Source organism: Elephantulus edwardii, unplaced genomic scaffold (assembly GCF_000299155.1).
Source record: "Elephantulus edwardii isolate Elephantulus edwardi_28Jun2011 unplaced genomic scaffold, EleEdw1.0 scaffold00005, whole genome shotgun sequence".
NCBI lineage: Eukaryota > Metazoa > Chordata > Mammalia > Macroscelidea > Macroscelididae > Elephantulus > Elephantulus edwardii.
In genome coordinates this window covers 20,680,559-20,701,809 of record NW_006399755.1, presented here as the reverse complement: position 1 = coordinate 20,701,809, position 21,251 = coordinate 20,680,559, and the positions used below count along the sequence as shown (strand labels likewise).

The window sequence follows — 21,251 nt, the reverse complement described above, 5'->3', positions numbered from 1 at the left end:
CTGGGAGGAGGGTAGAGAGAATAGTGCAACAATGAATGAGTGGAAGCCCAAAATCTCTGTAAATGTTTATGAAAATTAATAAAATAAAATTATAGAAAAAAAAAACAAAGAAAGACAATATAGTCATGAGAAACAGGTTAGGGAATTAAAGAGGTCAACCTAGCAAGGAAAAGATGTATGGGGAAACATAAGAATTGTTATATAAAAGGCAATTGGATGTTATGCTTGTTTGAATTTTGATAATAGTAGAACACATGTTTGTTCTTGTTGAATACCAGTTACAAATCATGGATCTAATCATGTAGCCCTAAGATGTTATTTCTATCTTACATGACAGAAAACTGAAGCACGGAGAGATTAAGTAATATGACCTAGATCATATAGATAGTAAAAGTGTGGTGGATATTGGAACTCAAGCCTATGTTTCACACAATTCCTTCTCTTTCCACTGTACTAATATCTTTGTCTCAAATGATAGGTTTGTTGTTATTGTTGTGTACCGTTGAGTTGGAACCAAGCCATAGCTGATCCTCCAGTGGGTTTTCAGAGGCAGTTAATGGCACAGGAGGAGATTGCCCATCCTTCCTCTATGGAAAAGCTAGTAGCCTTGAACCGCTTGACTTGGGGATTGCAGTGCAGCTTCAGTGAAAAGATTGTTCTTCTTTCCATCTATTCAGCTACTGAAAACCCTAATAACTTTTTGCATTTGGAACAGAATGATGCTAATGATATTACTGTTATACCTTATGCCTCTTGACGAAATCAAATGGGAAGTCATTTCCCCTTATGGTCTTGTTTTCCAATATCTTTCCTAGGATGAAATGTCCCTGTGTTTTGTGATAACCATAAGCCATCCAATTTAGTCAGTAAAGAATTTTCTTCTTAGGAGACAGGCAATGCTGCTTCAAGTTTTCATGAAGAAAACCTTGTCTTCAGCACACTGGACTTCTTTGTAGGGACAGAGACAACAACTACAATACCGGGCAGAGCTTTGCTTTGCTTTCCACAGCCTTTTACCCAGAAATTCAAGGTGAACATGTATTTGAATGTGCTTTGGCCCACTCACTTACATCAAGTAGATCATTATGCATGGTGACCTTCTATCAGGTTTTGAAGACTCTAATATTTACAGGAAAAGATATTTTCATTTTCTCAAGGAGTGCCTGCCTGATAGATTCAAACTACCAGCCTTTAGGTAAGCAGCCCAACACATAATTCACTTCACCTTCAAGCCTCTTATGCCTGGATTAGTACAGACAAAATGACTTGCAGCATTCAGCCCCGCATTGACACCAGAAAACATGACAGGATGAAAAGATAGACATAACTGTCACATAGTTACACATGAGACTCAAGAAGCAGCACATTCTGTAGTATTTTTGTCAGGGATTTTGATGCTTCTTTTCATTCACATGTGCTGTCCCTCTTCTACTAAGAATGTATTTCCTCAGTTTCTCCACTTAGCAAAAAAGTTCTTCTTAAATGATTTATTTAGTTTTTGTTGTTGTTGTTAAATGCCATCAAGTCAATCATGACTCATAACGACCCTATGGACAAAAGACCTTAACCCTATTTTATAACTATTGCCATTTTCCCAAGTTCATATAGTTTCCAGAGGCATGTTGTTTAGAAAGTGGATGCCACTCCTGCTTTCAAGGCTGTCTTAATCTGGGAGCTCCACCAAACACTGTTAACCATGTTGTTATTATATGTTGTCAAGTAGCCCGCAACTCATAGCAACCCTATGTACAACAGCCCTAAACCCTGCTCTATCCTGTGCCAATCTTACCATCTCCAACACAACTACCCCAGTCACTGAATCAATTCACCTCATCAAGGGTCTTCCTCTCCTGTGCTCTTCCTCCACCCTTCCAAGCATGATGCCGTTCTCCAAGGACTGGTTCTTCCTTGCAACAAGTCCAGAGTATGTCAGACGAGCAGCCAGGCTTACCTTTCTCTAGGATGAACCTGTTAATTTTCTTAGCAGTCCAAGGTATATTCAATACTCTTCTCCAACACCACAGCTCAAAGGCATCAATTCTCCTTATATCATCCCTAGTCACTGTCAAGCTCTCTCTGACACATAGCAAGTGATTGCAAAGACCATGATCTATATCAGGTGCACCTTAGTCTCCAGAGTGACACCATTGCTCAGTACTTTGGAGAAGTCTCTGACAGCAGATTTCCCAACGCAATACATCTTTTAATTTCCTGGCTGCTGGTGACAAGAGTGTTGATTGTGGAGCCAAGCAAACTGAGGCTGTTTACAATCTCAATTTCTCCACCATCCATTAGGATGCTGCCAATAAAACAAATAAATCTCTCTTCGTTGCTCATCGGAAGCAAGGATAGTGAAATTTCCTCTTACGTACTTTGGGTATATTGTTAGTAGGGACCAGTTAGAAAAAGACATCACACAGTGAAAGGTCAAAGGTGAAAGAAAGACAGAAAGACCCTCAGCAAGATAGGTTGACACAATGGCTGTAACAATGTGCTTGAGCAGAACAGAGGTGGGGAGGACAGTGCAGATTAGGGCAAGTTTCAGCAAAATTGTTCATAGGGTCACCATGACTCGGAGTTGACTGGGTGACACCTAACTGTAATCACAACAACAGGTGTAAGATCTCCTAGGAATCCAGTTCCTAGTGAGTGCCCTAGAAAACTCTGGTGGTAAGGAGTTGTGCTGGCAACCCAAAGTTAGGAATCAGGCTGGAATCCATCAGTTGGTCCACAAGAAAGAGGGGCAACAGCAAACTCTGCCCTGGTGATGAAATGCTTCTGAAAAACTCCTGGAGGGTCAAATAGGGGTCAGTTCTGAGTTAACAGTACACAAGTGAGCTGCTTCACCCAGTATAATTTCTTGAGGTGGCTGTTATACGCCTTGGAGTGGACTATGATTTACAGGGGCCACATGAACAGTAGATCTGAATCCGACCCTACCCTGTGTCTTTTGTGATCTCTGACAAGCTTAAGCCTACAAATACAGAACCACTACCACTGTGCCAATCCATCTAGTTTAGGAAGTTCTTTTCTTTAGCCAAGACTTTCCCAGCATGTTGTCTTTTTCCAAGGACAGGTGCCTGGGGACTCAGAGTGGGGAGGTTGCAGGTTGGAGAAAACAGGGCGGTGCTTGGGGTTGAGCGTTGTAAATGGAAGGGACCAGTCCTTGGAGAGAGACATGATGCTTGCAAAGGTGGAGGGACTGCGCAGGAGAAGACCCAGGATGAGATGGACTGACTCAGTGACCGGAGAAATGGGATTGACTTTGTCAGAGATCATGAGATTAGCTCAAGACAGAGCAGGTTTCAGAGCTATGCGACCCGATGGCCCATAACAACAATGTAGACAGTTCAGGGCGGAAGGAGGGGAGCGAGGAGCGCAGGGCGAGCAGCAGCGGGAAGTGGTCAAGGACAGGGCGGGGCGGCGCTTGGATCCAGGAACTAGGACCTTAATTAGTACAGAAAATAGACGAGCTGCTGCATCTTCCAGCCATGCTGGCCGTGCTGGGCTCCCTGGCTGCTGCCCTCTGGGCAGGGCTCCATCTCCGGACCCTCCTGCTGGGCGCCTTCGTCTTTCTGTTCTTTGTTGATTTCCTCAAAAGACGCCGCCCAAAAAACTACCCTCCTGGTCCCCCGAACCTACCTTTCTTTGGCAATTTCTTTCAACTGGACTTTCAACAGCCGCAGCAGGCCTTTCAGAGGGTAAGATAGGCCAAGTTTTCTGAGCTACAAGTATTCTGGGGAAGTGGGGAGAGATGAAGTTGTGATTCTAAAGTGCTGGGTTACTTGTTAATCTACAGCCTATTGAGAGAACTGGCCAGTGGCTCTCTGCCCCAGAAAGAAAGGACAGCCAACTTCTGTTGAAGATCGTTATGCTTTTTTTAAAGTGCCTTTGAGTAGGAACTGGCTTTTCAGAGGAAGTAAATGCCGTGGAAGGAGATTGCCAGCGCTTCTCCAGCAGAGCAGCATCGAGAGGATTCGAACCGCAGACTTTGAAATTGTGGCACAGCTTGTTACCGCTTAATACACCAAATGGGAGTATTTTTGTTTGGACAATGCTAACGCTAATTCTGGTAACCTGTGGCTTTGAGCGCGGTGAGATAGATGGTGAGGATGGTGCCAGGATCGGCAGTATTCTGATTTGCTGTTCAAAGGATCACTATTAGTGCTAGTCAACTCCGTGGCACATGATGGCAGCAACGTAAGGAAGATAGGGATTTCTGAGAAATGTCTTCCCTCTGTACATCGGGTTATAATAATTAAATTTGCACGTAGAGGGTTCTCCTAGCTGAATCTGTTGGAGAAACTTTAGCATCAGCATATTGTTATTCTTAGTTGTTGTTAAGTCCCATATGACTCATAGCGACTCTATGAACAACACACCTCGACCCTGGCTTATTCTATGTCATCCTCATCATCTCAGACACCATAGAGTTCATTGCTGCCGTTCCTGTGTCAGTCTATCTCATTGGAAGTCTTCCTCTCTTCCATTAGTCCTCCATCTTTCTGAGCATGATGTCCCTTTTCCAAGGAACAGCCTTTTTCTAGCAACATCTCCAGAGGGTGACGTGCAACTTCGTTATATTTGCCTCCAAAGAGCACTCTGGCTGCATCCTTTCCAAGACATTTACATCTGTCTGTTTTGCAATCCATGGAATACACAATTCAAAGAAAACACTGTTTCTGCTGTCATTCTTTTTCATTGACCAGCTCTCAGATGTATTAGTAGATGATTGAAAAGATCATGGACTGAATTAGGAACACATTAGTCTTCAAGCTGACATCAGTTACTCTCAAGTATTTTAGTGAGGTCCTTGAGAGCGGACTTGCCCAATGCAATATATTTCCTGATCTCCTGACTGCTGGTAACAAAGAGGCTGATTGCTAATCTAAGCAAGATGAAATCATTGACAGCTTCAATCCATTCTCTATCTGGGACAGGATGCATGCTCTATAGTAGTTCCTCTGCTTTGAATCCTTCCATCCTTCTTCAAGAAGTTGTTGTTAGGTGCTATTGTTTTGACTATGACTTAAGGAAGCCTATGAACACAGATTGGAGCATTGCTTAATTTGTTCAAATTAGGTCAGTCTTTGATTATAACAGGTGTTTCTGTGCTTGTGCAGAACACTGCTTGAAATCAGCTGCTGTGAGGCCACTTTTTAGATGAAAGGATGTTCACAGACAAGATTAGCTGACTAAGACAGGATGTGGGAAGAACTCAGGCACCTGTTAGTACGAAAAATTGCCATCAAGCGTGACGTGCCTCTTCACCCTTTATAAGTTATCCTGTGGGCCCTGTCCTACCTCAGTAACATTCACTAACAGGGTGGATCCCAAAATTTTGAAGCTAAGCATATGCTATTGTTTTAGAAATGTGTTGTTTCATTTTTAAGGATTTGTAAATTTTCATGTCACCTTTCTGTTAGTAATTTTCAGGTGATTTGACTGTGATTGGAAAATATACTTTAGATGATTTTCAGTATGTTAAGGTTTATTTTTTTGACCCAATATACTATCCGTCTTAGTAAATGCCCCCTTTGTGTACTGGTGGTGTATTATTACATTAGTGCAGATTGAAATTAAGATCAGCAGTTCGAATCAAGCAGCTGCTCTGATGGATAAAGTCTCTTCCTTTAAGATTTATAATTCAGGAAACCCAAAGGAAGGTTGCTGTGAGTTGGAATTGACTTGATGGCAGTGGAATTTTGTGTGTTTAAATATATAAAAACCTCAGTGGTGGTAGAATGTTATTAATGTCAATTAGATCCTGTGGCGTGAGGCTTCTCTATTTGTTGTCCTTGTATCTGCTGATAAAAAATTGATTCTGTTACTTATCAAGAGAGGAATGTTGAAGGCTTGAACTATATTTAGGGATTTATTTAGTTCTCAATTTAGCTGTCAGTTTTCCCCTCAAGCTACTTGGTAGCTCCGTTCTTTAGGTTGTATGCTTTGAAGATTGTTATTTCTTCTTGAGGGAACTTTGATGGTGTAAGTAATCCTTAGAGAATTGCACTGCTAACCATGGAGGAGCCTTAGGTACCAGTGGCTCTGAAGAAAAAAGATGAGCCATCTCTTCCTATGCTATTTACAGTCATCAAAACCCTTTGGAATTTCAACTATGAGCCAGTTCTGTCTAACTCAATACCAAAGAATGAGTGAATGAGTGATGCCTTTTTACTGAATTGTATATATGATCATGTAATATACTGATAAACTGCTTTTCTCTGAAAAAGAAATCTGAAATTGATATGTTGCTTTTGTTAGATGCCATCCTATGAACAATAAGTCAAAACCTTGCCCTTTCATGCATAATTCTCAGAATCTCTGCCATGCTGAAGACCATTGTTAAAGTCATTTGGTTGATCAATCTCATTGAGGGTCTTCCTCTCTTTCTCAGACCCTCTACCTTTCCCAGAATGATGTCTTTATCCAAAGACTAGTACCTCCCAACAACATGCCCATAGGGGCACTCTAGTTACATTTCCTCCAAGACTAATTTTTTTGTTCCTTTGGAAGTCTGTGGGTTACTCAGTATTCTTCTCAAACACTACAATTCAAGGTAATGATTCTTCTTCAGTTTTCCTTATTTATTGTCCAACAGACAAATGGATAAGAAGCAATTGAAAATACCATGGCTTTGATCTGGCACACACCTTAGTCTCTCTTAAAAAAAAAATAGGAGATTTTATTCAAAGTTTATAGAGAACTTGGATTTCCATTCATTCATTGTGGCACATTTTCCTCCCTGCCCACCCCTATCCCCAATTTGCTTTTCTCTTTGAAAAAACAAAAACTGAAAAACAACCTTTCATTGTTGTACAATCCACACACACACAGTCAACTTTAATATGCAGGACTTTTAATATTCTGGACTTTTGTCATGAAAATAATACCTAATCATATACTCCTTTTAAGCATTCTAGTGCTCATCTCTTTCAGTGCAGTGTATATCAGTTATCCCCTTTGCTTAGTTTTCCCCCAACCCCAATGTCAGTCCTGTTTTATAACAGTGGAATTATACAGTATTTGTCTTTCTGTGACTGAGAATAATATCTTCCAGGGCCACCTATTTTGTATAACATTTCAAGAATTCCTTGTTCAGTACTGTATAGTATTCCATTGTATGAATATACAACAGATTCTCTAGCCATTAATTTGTTGATGGGCACTTGGGTTGCTTCCATCTCTTTTCTATTGTGAACAATGCAGCAATAAACATAAGTGTGCATATATCTGCTTGGGTGGCAGTTCTGATTTCTTTATATTCCCAGTAGTGGAATTGCTGCATCAGATGGTATTTCTATCTCTAACTTTTTGAGAAAGCACCATACTACCTTCCAGAGTGTTTGCACCATTTTACACTTCCACCAACAGTGAAAAATGGTTTCAGTTTCACCAGCCTTTGTTGTTTGTTACTCTGTTCAATTTTTGCTGGGGTGAGATGATAACTTATGGTTGTTTTGATTTACATCTCTCTTAGAGCTAGGAATTTTCAATATTTCTTCATGTGTTTGTATGCCATCGGAATGCCTTTTTTGGTGAAGTGTCTGTTCATATCCTGTGGCCATTTTGCGATTGGGTAATTTACCTTTTTGTGGCACTCAAGTATTCTATAAATTCTAGATATAAGTCCCTCATCAGACAGATCATTACCAGATATTTTTTTTCCCAATCTGTGGCTTCCCTTTTTTACCCTGTTGGAGAAGTTTTTTGATATTTATAGACAGTTTAGTTTTTAAACTGACATTCTTGCTCTTTAGCACTTTAAAGAAATCCTTGACAGATTTCCCCAATACAGTATATCTTTCTGTGTCTTGATAGCTGTTATTATGGTGTTGATTGTAGATCCAAGTAAAATGAAATCATCAACGATTTGAATTTTTTCTCTATCATATTGTTGTTGACTGGACTAGTGGCGAGGATTTTTATTTTCTTGATGTTAGATGTAATGCAGATTGAAGACGGTAGTCTTTGATCTTTAGACAGTTTCAATTATTCCTCACTTTCTACAAACAAGATTGTGTCATCTGTGTAATGAAGATTGTCGATGAATCTTCCTCCAATTCTAATGCTGTATTCATTATATCGTCCAGCCTTTCAAGTCATTTGCTCATCAGACAGATTAATAGGCAGAGAGAAAGGATATTACCCTGACATACATCTTTCTTAATTTTAAACCAGGTAGTATTCCCTTGTTCTGTGAGGATAACTGCTTCTTGATCTGTGTATAGATTTCACATGAGCACAATTAAGTGTTGTGAGATATCTGTTCTTCTCAGTTTTGTTCATATTGTTATCATCCACAGCTAGTCCTGCACAAACAATTCTGCATCTCTTTTGATTATAATGAATTTGCCTGGTATATGTATTTCCATCATTTTGCCTTTTTTTTTTATGGTGTTCGATTTTGAGGGACTCTGAATTATGGAATAGAGGATAGCCATGGGGAACTATGGACAAGCCAAAATCAACAATGAACTGTACACAGTAGAAAAATTGCTTCTCCCGTCATTTTGCCACCCCCCTAGCCAATTAGTGGGCTACCTGATACTGTGAACAGAGGAAGTGGTCTTATGAGAAAACCTTACTTCCCTAAACATTGTCTACATGACCTTCTATCCTAATCTGAGAAGCTAAATTCCTTGTGGGTGTCTTTGGCTTGTACCAGCACCTCCCACATCAGACGCTGTCACTTGCACTCTTATGCATATTGTTACAAAAGACCAGTACAGTGACATTTGTTCTCACATTCAAGGCTTTACCTCTTTTACCTACCACCTGGTTTATTTTGGGTATTTGTTTTTTGTTTATTGGTTTTTTAAATTTATATAATTTTTCCTTGATTAAAAATTTTAATCACGTTAAAGAGAATCTCAGTGTCCCTTAAGTATTAACTCTTCATTCCCTCTTTCCTCCAAACCCTGGTAACCACTAATAGACTTTTATTGCTTTTGAGAATGACTATCTGTATATAAATTTAATTTTATGAAAGTTGTCTCATACTGTAGTCTTTTGTGATGATTTATGTCAACTTGATGAAATTTGGTCTAGATTAGTCTATGTTGTGTAGTAGTTCACAAATCCTTGGTAGCTTTGGCTTAGTGGTAGAGATCTCTGTTGCCATCTTGAAGGTTCATGGTTTGAGCCAACCAGTTACTCCACCAGAGAAAGATGAGCATTCTCCTCTAATGAGATGTATCACCTCTGAAACCTCACTAGAGGGTCGGTTCTGACTTGACAGTAGTGAGAAATTGCTTGAATATTCCACATTTATCTGTTGGACCTGTGATATGTTTTCCAACTTTTGCTACTGTAAGAAATTTAGCAATAAACATGGTTGTGTGCACGCCACCCTATGTCATAGTATTTATGTCATCCTCAGAATCTGTGATGCCCTCAGAGAATTTGGTCACAATTACTCTGTCAAGGCTTTCTCCTTGCAGTTCTTCCTCTGTTTAGCTGGCATGTACATATTCAACCACTGTTAACTGTTTTTCAGCTTGTCAACAAATATGGAAACATATTCAGCATGGAAATTGGGCCTTTTCATTGTGTAATTGTAACTGGATTGCCCTTAATCAAAGAAGTCCTTTCAAACCCAGACCACGGCGTTGTGAATCGGCCTATTATACCTCTCCAAGAGCGTGTCTTTAAGAAAAATGGTAAGTTTCTTGAGTAAGAATACAACATTTGTGTGCTTGATGTTGTTTTGGGCTGTTAAAAAGTATCTTTATGATTGTAATTCTTCACAGCAACTCTCAGAGACAAGATTTATTACAAAATTTCTGCCATGGAAGTAAGGTAGAAGTCCATATTCTCAGATAAAAAGCACTTGCTGTGAGCATTTAGAGAACTCTAGTGATTAAGGGTGGAAGGAGGAGTGGCATCCACTTCCATAATAGCTTGCCTCCGGAAACCCTATGAACTTGGAGAGAGGATGAAAGGCACCCAAGCGTCGAGGACTCTCCTTCATGGGGTCGCTATGAGTCCTACGGCACTTAACAACAACAACAGTGATTAAGGAGTTGAGCTGCCAACCCAAAGGCAGGCAGTTCAAATCCACTAGTTTTTCCTCTAGAAGAGATGGACAATCTCCTCTCCTGCAGTGTGATACCTCTGAAAACCCACTGGACAGTTAATATGAGTTAGTTTTCACTTGACTACAAAGAGTTGTTGTTGTTTGTTTTTATTGTGATAATTTAGCACCATCAGTCCTATTATTAGGGATTTGGGAGAAGCTGCACCTCCTCCAGAAACTTACTGTAGATGTTTGCTAATCAGTTAACCAAATCATTCCATGAAAGCACAGAAGGGACAATATGTTCTGACATTTGACTTCCTCATTGTAAATTTCTTCCTCACAGAAAATGGATAGGGTTTTGCTGCTTCTGCTGCTCATCTACTTCTTTCCGCCTCCAGTTCAATGGGCTTCATCATAAAGGTCCATTCTATTGCTCTACCAAAACACAATGTTTACATGTCCTTCCCAATTACTTTTTAAATACTTGGTCCATTTGTTCCTTATCAACTCATTGCTTTTATCAATTGCCTACCATGTGAACCTGTGCACAAGGCATAAGGGATATACATTCTACTCAGAGAGAGACACACTACCAATTGGTTCTAATTTAAAGCCTAACATTTTAGTAAAATTAGTACGTCATGTACCTTTTAGGGGTTGTGTATCTAATATAGAGATTCAAAATTAGCACAAAGCAATAACAATATAAGAAGCTGAAAAGAGTAGAAAAGAAATCAGATGTAAGAATCAGTCACATATGGAAATAATTAAAGTGGGAAGAAGGTCAGCAAAATATAGGAATTGGAAAATGGCAATGTCATGAGAGCATAGAGAATAAACAGAAATAATGACAAAAGGTGAGGCAGCTGAGTTTGGCAAGAAATTGTTCATCTAGGTCCTTGTTAAATATATTTAGTTTTAGTCTAATAATTATTAGTTATTGCAAGGAAATACTGCATGGTTTAAAATTGGGAAGGTGTACACCAGGGACGTGTCCTGGCTCCATACCTTTTCAGTCTATATGCAGAGCAGATTATTTGGGAGACTGGGCTGTATGAGGAGAAATGTGGCATCAGGATTGGAGGTAGACTCATCAACAATCTAAGTTATGCAGATGACACAATCTCCCTTGCTGAAACTGAGGAGAACCTAAAGTGCTTTCTGCAGAAGATCAAGGACTGCAGCCTTCAATAGGGATTAAAGCACAACATCAAGAAAACAAAGATTGGCAGCATCATAATGGATGGTGAAGAGATCAAGACTGTTAATAGCTTCAGTTTGCTTGGCTCCATAATCAACACTCTTGGTATCAAGAGCCGGGAAATCAAAAGACAAGGAACCTCTCCAGCGTCCTGAAGAGCAATGATGTCAGTCTGGAAATTAAGGTGTGCCTGATACAGGCCATAGTCTTCACAATTACTTACTATGTCAGAAAGCTGGACAATGACTAGGGATAATGGAAGGATAATTGATGCCTTTGAGCTGTGGTCCTGGAGAAGAGTATTGAATGAACTGCTAGGAGAACAAACAAGTTCATCCTGGAGAGAGTGAAGCCAGTCTGCTCCTTGGAGGCAAGGATTCCTGACATACTTTGGGCATGTTGCAAGGAGGGACCCATCTTTGGAGAGGGACATTATGCTTGGGAGGGTGGAGATACAGCACAAGAGAGGAAGACCCTTAATGAGATGGATTGACTCAGTTGGTGGGGTAATGGGGGTCAGTGTGTCAGAGACAATAAGGTTGCCTCAGGATAGAGCAGAGTTCAGAGGTGCTGTACATAGTGTTGCTATGAGTTGCAAGCGACTTGATGGCACAGAACAACATCAGTTTTTTTTAGTGGAGAAGAGAATTATCATATATACACTGTACATGTTTTTATGTTCACTTAGCCTGAAAGTGGAGATTGTAATGAAAGGATCAAGAGTAGATGCTGAAAAATGCATTTAACCTTGGACTTGGTAATTGCTAAGGCATGACAGACAGTAGGTGAGATGAGACTAGTGACAGTGAAAGTGCATGAATTCAAGATATCCAGAAGGTAAATCTATTATGATAATATGAGTGAGATGTTAAGGGGTTGGGAGGAAAAGTGTTAAGGTGGATGATCCACTAGGTAGATCATGAAAGAAGAATTGGAGAAAGACAAGGTACCTGGTTTGGTTTCAATTGGTGGGACATTGTATAGTGAAAAGGAGGAATTTGGGAGATTTAATATTGTAGATGCTGATTTGGAAATGCCCTAAGTTGACAGAAATAGATTTTTAAAAAAAAATGTTACTGACAATTTTAAGAATAAATGAGATTTCTCAGAAATGGAATAGAGGGTGATAAGAGAATTCAGACCTCATCATAAAAAAAAAACATTGGTAATATCACAATTAGAATTAAAATGATATGGCAAAAGAGTTAATACCAGATTATCAAGAGGAAAATTTGGAGAATGTGGCAACTGAAGAACCATTGGAGGAGACTTTTATTTTAGTGATTATATTTTTTATTTTATATTAGAAGAGACTTTTAAAAAATATGATATGCAAAGAGATCAAGTGAGGCTTCTACCTTCTCCTGCATTCAATAAAGTATACTTCTCCACTGTGAAATCCAGTTATATTTTCAGCCTCACCTGATCGTAGTTGAGGAATGCTCTCCATGTGAAGAAATGGGAAGGAGTGTAGCGTTCGTGTGATACAAAGTAAATTGCCATCTGTTTAACATGCTGAGAGAGTTTTCTCCTTTTGCATCTTCTGTTTTTCTCTCTGCTTGGAATACATTACTGGCTTTTCTTCAGTTACTTTTCATCTTTCAGGACTTAGGTCTTAGGTAGACTTCCTTCTTCAAAACCTTTCCTGCTTCATTAAGGATATGAACTTTCTCTTGTCCTTGGCTGGATCTGAGTATTTGACAACACTCTCAATGAGCTCTTAAATAAACTGATGTTACATAAACTTTTGAATCACATAGCCTGAATATGACCTCACAAAGTTTGTCTTCTGTGCCACAGGTTTTTTCATCAGGATAATGGATCCCCCCATAATTAATCCTATTCCATACAGATTCCATGTGCGGTAAACACGTGCAGAATGCATGCAAAGTGTAATGACGTGTTTGGTATTGGCAGTCATTCAGTAGATGCTAGCCATTTTATCCATTGCTTTGGGATGATTTCTCTGAATATGTTTCAAGTGCTTTTCCTTCCTTCCATCTGATGCACATTCCAATATCTTTGTCAGATGTTCACATTATAGAATCAGAACACATAATACTGATACTCTTTTTCCACAGGATTGGTCATGTCCAATGGCCAGGAGTGGAAGGAGCAAAGAAGGTTTGCCCTGATGACTCTTAAGAACTTTGGTTTAGGAAAGAAGAGCTTAGAAGAACGCATTCAGGAGGAGGCCCACTACCTTGTCGAGGCAATACAGGAGGAGGAAGGTAAGGGTTTCCTAGGAGAGATGCAGGAGTCTGGGGCTCATTCATTCATCAGAGAGATCCTTATTAAGTACCTAAGTTGCTCTTTTGTTGCTGTTATTGCACTGAGCATGATATCTGTAACTTTAAACAGCCAGCTATCTTTGTGGACTGTATTGTAAGAGGACAGGCATTAAATACTGAAGAATTACTAGATTTAAAAGTTGGACGTAAGTGTGACTTCACAAACATTGTCTGAATGTTGTGTGCAGTATGGTGTAACTAGAGCTGTAGAACAAAGAAGGTATACCTAACATCTATCTCTTGAAAGATGAAAAAAGACTAGAGCAAGCCAGTAGGTGTATTGCAGGCAGAGAGAAAAACTGAAGATGTGGATTCTATGAACAGCATTATAACTTGTATATGGTATGTCATACAGAACAGACTTTCCCTAAAAAGAAGAAACAAATCAATCTGAAGGAGCCTTCTCTTTCTTTCTCTTCCTCCAGGACAGCCTTTTGACACTCACTTCAAGATCAACAATGCAGTTTCCAATATCATTTGCTCCATTACCTTTGGGGAACGATTTGAGTATGGAGATGCCCAGTTTCAGGAACTGCTGAGGTTGCTGGATGAAATCCTACATCTGCAAGCTGGAGTGTCCTGCCACGTAAGCCATTTTCTTCTCTAACATTTCTAAGGTTATCAGGCTGTTAGGAGACTTGGAAGAATTCTTAATTTTTTTTTTTTACTTATTTGCTGAAATACAACCTTTATCATTACCTTAAATAAAATTGAAATCCATCTTTCTTGATTTTTTTTTAAATGTTGTTTTATGTGCAGTGAAGGCAAAGCTGACTCTGCTGACTTGCCAGCAAGGAATATTTCTAATGTTGATATAAGGCATCACATTTCATAATTCATACTCCTCTGCACTTATGTCCTTGGAAAAGAGAGAGAAAGCTAGCGAAAGAGAAGAAAATCATCAAGGGACAGACTGGCACAGTGATCGCAGCAATGAGGTTAATCATGTCATAGGCCACGAGAATAGTATAGAATAGGCAAAACTTCAATCTATTGTTCATATGTTGACTGTAAGTCAAAGTCAAATCAGCAACACCTGACAACAACACCACTACACACCTATGTTGTTCTTTTTTTCTTTTTTTTGTATTGTATTTTGTTGTACATTTTATTCCTCTCTTTACTTTTCCTACCCTAGCCCTTCTCATAACGCACCCCTTGTTCTAGACTGTCATCAAACATATAATGCCTAATAATACATTCTTTTTGGACAGTTCTTACCTTCATCTGTTTTAATCCAATATTCATTATCGATCCACTTTTTCCTACTCTTTTTCCAACCTTTCCAAGTCTGTCCTCTTTTATAACAGTGGTGTTATGCAGTATTTATCTTTTCTTTTTGACTGAGATATTTATCTCAGCATAATGTGCTCCAGCTCCCCCATGTTGTGTAAGGTTTTATGAGTTTGTTGTCTTTCAGTGTTGCATAATATTCCACTATGTGAATGTACCATAGTTTTTATATCCATTCATTTGTTGAAGGGCACTTGGGTTGCTCCCATCTCTTTGCTATTATTAGTAACACAGCAATAAACATGGTGTGCATTCATGTGTTTTAATTGTGGCTGTGGTTTCTTTAGGTTATAATCCTAGTAGTGGAATTACTGGGTTAAATGATATTTCTGTTTCCAACTTTTTTGAGGAAGTGCCAGACCACTTTCCATAATGGCTATACCATTTTACATTCCCATCAGCAGTAAATAAGGGTTCTGATCTCTCTACAACCTTGCCAGCATTTGTTGTTTTCTGGCCTGCTAAATTTTGCTATTGTTGCTACGATAAGATGATATCTCATTGTTGTTTTGATTTCCATCTCTCTGGTAGCTAGGGATTGTGAACATTTCTTCATGAGTTTGTTTGCCATCTAAATGTGTTCTTTGGTGAAGTGTCTAATCATATTGTAGGCCTATTTTGTGATTGAACTGTTTACCTTTTTCTTGTTGAGATGTTGGAGTATTCTATAAATTTTAGATGTGAGTCCCTTATCAGACATGTAATTGTTAAATATTGTTTCTCCAGTCTGTAGGTTTCCTTCTTACCCTGTTGGACACGTTTTTTGATGTGCATAGAGATGATTCTTAGAAGGTCCCATTCATCTATTTCTTTCTCTCTTGGTTGTAGGTTTTTCATTATGCTAGGAAGATTGTTCATCCCGTGGATTAGAACTTCTAGATTTATTCCTAGCTTTTCTTTGATATATTTTGTAGTCTTTGGTTTTACTTCTAGGTTCCTGATCCACCTTGAGTTGGTTTTTGTGTATGGTGTAAAGTGTGGGTCTTACTTAAATTTTCTGCAGATGGTTTTCCAATTTTATCAGCATCATTTGTTAAAGAGACTGAATTTTCCTACTTAACTGATTTAGTCTCCTTGACAGAATGCAGATGACCATAGGTAGATGAGTTGATTTCTGGGTTCTCAACTTGATTCCATTGATCTATGTATCTGTTGCTGTACAAGTACCAAGCTATCTTGACCACCACATCCGTGTGATGATATTTGAGATCAGGGAGTGTGATGCCTCCTACCTTGTTTCTCTTTTTCAGTAGTGTTTTGCTTATTCAGGGTCTCTTTCCATTCCAGATAAAATTATAAATTGCCTGTTACATCTCATTGAGGCTTTGTTGTTCCTTTTGAAGAAAACAGTGCTACCATTATCTCACAGCAAGAAGTCTCTCTTTTACATGTCCCTTTCTAATGCCATCTGATTTCCTCTAAGAAATTTAGAAGATAGTATCAAGGCCAATGAACCTGAAAAGATTGATATATATGTCCATTTTAAAGAAAAGTAATCCAATAAAATGTTAAAATTATTTGGACAATATTGCTAATATCACATGCAAGTAAAATTTACCTAAGTTAAATAATCATTTTAGAAGTTATTGACTCTGCAAGACATTTCACTGTGGAGATCAAAACAATATCCCATTTGATTTATAAAATAAAGAAACCCAGAATAAACAAAAGTGTTCTGAAAAACTATAATGAAGTAGGAGTAATCAAAAGAGTGTGGTGTTGGTACAATGACAAACACGTGGACCAGTGGAATTTATCAAGAACCCAAAATCAGACTATCTATCTATCTATCATAAATTAGTATTTGAAAAAGAAATAAAACCCATTAAAAGGGGAAATGGCAGCCTCTTTAACAAATAGTGCTGGTGAAATTGGACATTAATATGCAGCAAACGGAAACAGGATCCTTGGAAACCAATTTAAAGTAGTTCAGAGACTTAGGGGTAAAACCCAAAACCATAAATATCTTAAGAGACAAAATGGGAACAAATTAAAAACCATCATCTAAGTAATAAATAGGCTTGCAAACTTAGCCAACAATGTGCAGTCAGGAGAAGGTAAAATCAACAAACAGGACCTTCATAAAATCAACTCCTTGTGCTTATCAAAAATTTCTCCAATAAAAAAAAAAATTTCTCCAATAGAGTTGAAAGAAAGTTCACAGACTGGGAAAGCGATTTGGCAATGACATTTCAGATAAGGATCTCATAACTAAAGTTTGCTATTTACTTTTGACTACTGAACCCTTCAGTTTATTGTTGTTGATATTTGTCTGTGGATGATTTCAGACACAAAATTCTTTCATATATAAATAATGGTAGCTTTTTAAATTCTTTTGCAATCCTTATACTATTTCTTCTGCTTGCTTGTTTTATTGTACTGGTCAGTGTAGGGATTATGATGATACTGAATGGTAGAAAAGTTGGTGATATGTAAGCAAGGACCTGTATCTGCAGTTGTTGAGAGGTTCTTCCAGGTAATCACATACAAGTATATTCTAAGGATAATAGAAAATGATTGGAGGCTTGAGAACCAAGGAGTGAAATAGTCTAATTAAACTGTTACATGAGCACTGGGGAATAGGCTAAAAGATTAATGATGGGATGAGGACAACTTTGAGTCTTTTACAACTTCTAGACGATATATGATGGTGTTTCATTCCAGTCTCTTTGAACGTAATAGGGTTGGTGAAAAAGTGGTCTTAGACTAACATATTTTGAATAGAGACCAACAATGGTTTTGTAGAACAAAGAGAGAGAAAAGTTTGCATGTAAGTTTGCAATAATGAAGAGTGATAAGATTATTTCTGTTTTCTGAAAATGGGGGAAAGAGGCAATAGGCTGTCTCTATGTTTTGTTTTTATCAATCAGTTCTACAACATCATTCCATCAATAATGAACTTCCTTCCTGGATCTCACCAAACAGTCATTAAAAACTGGGATAAATTGAAACTGTTTGTTTCTCGCGTGATTGACGACCACAAGAAAGACTGGAATCCTGATGAGCCTAGAGACTTCATCGATGCTTACCTCACGGAAATGACGAAGGTGAGGAAATCACAGGTGTTTCCTATGTTTTTCTTTCTCTCAGAGCAAATAGGAGTGGTGGTGGCTATATGTTTTCTGTTATTTTCTGTGATAAATGATCATAATTGAGTATCATAGAAACAAAAATAATTCTCCTACAGTTGTAGAGGCCGCAAGTCTAAAATAAATTTCATGGGTTGAGGCAGCAGTAGTCCTGGTTACCTTTGGACACTCTGGGGAGAATTTCTTTTTCCTTACTTTGTCTAATTTTAAAGGCTATCTGCAGGTCATTGGGTCATATTTCTTCTCTCATTGTCTAAACAAAGGGATAGCATCTTCTCCCCTCTGTGACCACTGCTGCTTTCTGGCCTTACAGATACTTTTTTAGTCCTCTCTTGCCTCCCTCCTATATTCCCTTCTTAAGATCATCTGGATAATCCAGTATGAAATCCTTACATTAAGGTGAATAACTTAATCATGTCTCTGAAGTATCTTTTCTATTAACCTTATAGCTTAGAGGTAAGGGATTGTGCTGCCAGCACCAAAGTACATGGTTTGAATCCACCAGCTGTCAATGGAGGAAAAATGGACAATCTCCTCCCATATGATTTACTGCCTTTAAAACTCATTAGAGGTCAGTTATGGGTTAATTCCGACACAGGGGTACACAACAACAACAACAACAACATAACTATACACTTGTCTCTGAATCATAGTGGTTCCTCCCAATAGCATAGAATAGGAAAGGTTGAACAAAGTACAATAACAAAATGAACAAAAGAATTGGAATCAGAAAATCAAAAGTGAAGAATTTTCTTGGTATCTCTCAGGCTGAGAGAACAGAAGAACAAATTCAAGCCTGATATTGTAGGATGCTACAAGAACTATCATAAGAAATGTAAGGAATACTAGAATCACTGTACCAAAAAGAATTGACTGACGTACCATTTCAGGAAGCAGCATATCATCAAGAACCAATGATAGTTAAGGAAGAAGTTCAAGCTGTCCTGGAAGAATTAACAAAAGAAAGAGGACTCGGGAATTGGTGAAATACTAATTCATTTATTTCAACCTGCATATGCTGCCCTGGACTGACCACAGTGCCCACCCGTCTGTGCCAGGAAAACTGGGGAAAAAGGTACCTGGCCAACTAACTGGAAGAGATCCATATTTATCCTCATTCCCTAAAAAAAGATGATCCAATAGAATGTGAAAATTACTGAGAAATATCATTAGTATCACATGCAAGCAAAATCTTGTAGAAGATTATTTAAAAATGACTAGAATGGTACAACTACGGAGAACTTCCAGAAATTCAAGGTGAATTTAGAAGAGGCCGTGGCACCAGAAGGATATTGCTGTGTTTTATTGACTATACAAAAGTATTTGACTGCAGGAATCACAAGAAATTATGGTTAACTTTGAGAAAATAAGAAACTCAGAACACTTCATTGTGCTCATGTGAAACCTTTACTTAAACCAAGTGACTGATGCTTGAAAATAGCAAGGAAGTAATGTATGATTTAATATCAAGAAATGTGTGAATCAGGCTGTTGCCTTTCTTCATACTTATTCAATATGTACACTAAACTAATCATTCAAGAAACCAGACTTTATGAAGAAGAATGTGACATCATGGTTGGAGGGGACTCATCAACAACTTGTACCATGGAGATGATGCAACTTTGCTCACTGAAAGTGAGGAGAACTTGAAGCACTCACTGCAGAATATAAAAAATTACTACAGCCTTCTATATGAATTACATTTCAACAGCAAGAAAACAGAAATCCTTACCACCAGGCCAACAGCAGGCAGCATCATGATAGAGAAAAGATTGAAACTATCAACTATTTCATCCTACTTGGATATACAATCAAAACCCTTGGTGCCAGCAGTCAGAAGTAAAAAAAATGAATCGCTAGGAAAATCTGCTCTCAGGGACCTCTCTGTATTATTACAGAGTGACAATGTCAGTTTGAAGCCTAAGGTATGTCTGACTCAAGCTATGGTCATTTCAGTTGCTTACTATGCATCTGAAGGTTGAACAGTGACTAAGGATGACAGAAGAAGAATCAATGCCTTTGGGTTTTGGTGTCGGAGAAGATTACTGAGTATTCCATGGACTGCGAAGAGGACAAGCAGATCTGTCTGGAAGAAAGTGAAACCAGGAGGGAAAGTGAAACCTTAGAGTCAATGATGGTGAAGCTCCATCTCACATGTTAGAAGGGGCTAAGCTTTGGAGAACAACCTGCTTGGGAATGTAGAAAGTCAGCAAAAGAGAAGAAGACCACAACAAGATGAACTGGCACAGTGACTGTAACAGTGGGCTTCAGTGTATCAGAAGGGATGAGAGTGCACAGGATAGGGCAGTGTTCAGATCCATTGTTCATGGGGTCACTGTAAGTTGCAGACACATAACAAGTACAGTTTATCTAATAAAATTGTACATGAAAGTAAAAAAAAATGTACATGAAAGCACTGTTCTGTAAAAGGAGACCTTATGGCTCTATGGTTAAGGGACTCAGCTTCTAACCAAAAGGAATCAGGTTTGGCCCACCATCCACACCCATGGAAGAAAGAGATAAATGATTATAACCTTGGAAACTCTATTGGGTCACTGTCTAAGGTCACTATGAGTCAGAAGAGGTTATTTCCATTTTACAGAATAGGAAATAGAAGCAGAGAGAGATTAAAACTCTTACTCTAGGTCATCCAGTTGGTAAAAATGTGGCTTTTGAACTCAAGTCTTTCATAGCCCATTCTCATTCCACTGTAACACTTTCTTCTCAAATTATAGCTATAAGAAAATGATTATTTTCATTTACTTTTCTCATTTAGATCAAGATAATGAAAGCAATAGTCATTACTGATGTAATACTTTGTGTCTCTCTATAAAGCCAAAGAAGGAGATAGTTATTTTTCCTAAGACCTTTCATTCTAAACTTCTTCCCCAAGAAGACATACTGTTGTTTTGGGCAGCAATTTAATTACTTAGTAAATATTGTTCTTTCTAGTACACAGACAACACTAACTCAAGTTTCCATGAAGAAAACCTTGTTTGCAGCACTTTAGATCTGTTCTTGGCTGGAACCGAGACAACTTCTACAACTCTGCGCTGGGCTTTGCTTTACATGGCACTGAACCCAGAAATTCAAGGTGAGCAAGTGCTTGGATGTTCCTGGACAAGAATAGGTACTTCCTGAAATAGTGTCCTGAGTTGAAACCAGAAGATTAATGATGGAATGAAAAGGGATGAGGTGGAACAATCACATAGTAAACTTAGGAGCAATTGCATTCTTTCCTTTTTCTGTCAGGGATTGCTGTGCGTCTTGATGATGCAAGTAAGTTGTCTCTTACCTTAAGAAGCGAGTTCTGGTCGCGTATAGAGTTAAGTATTGCTCTCAGCCAGGATAGCAGC

The 21,251-nt window shown here is 38.6% G+C and overlaps 1 protein-coding gene across 1 annotated transcript in view; it reads left to right on the top strand.

The window, feature by feature from the left end:
• Positions 1-3,491: 3,491 nt before the first annotated feature.
• Positions 3,492-21,251, top strand: part of LOC102855252 (cytochrome P450 2J2-like) — a 35,887-nt gene continuing 18,127 nt past the window's right edge. The window contains exons 1-6 of the mRNA XM_006879741.1: positions 3,492-3,701; positions 9,500-9,662; positions 13,304-13,453; positions 13,939-14,099; positions 17,677-17,853; positions 20,848-20,989. Of these exons, the coding sequence (XP_006879803.1) occupies positions 3,492-3,701; positions 9,500-9,662; positions 13,304-13,453; positions 13,939-14,099; positions 17,677-17,853; positions 20,848-20,989 (1,003 nt within the window). The remainder of the gene's footprint in view (positions 3,702-9,499; positions 9,663-13,303; positions 13,454-13,938; positions 14,100-17,676; positions 17,854-20,847; positions 20,990-21,251) is intronic.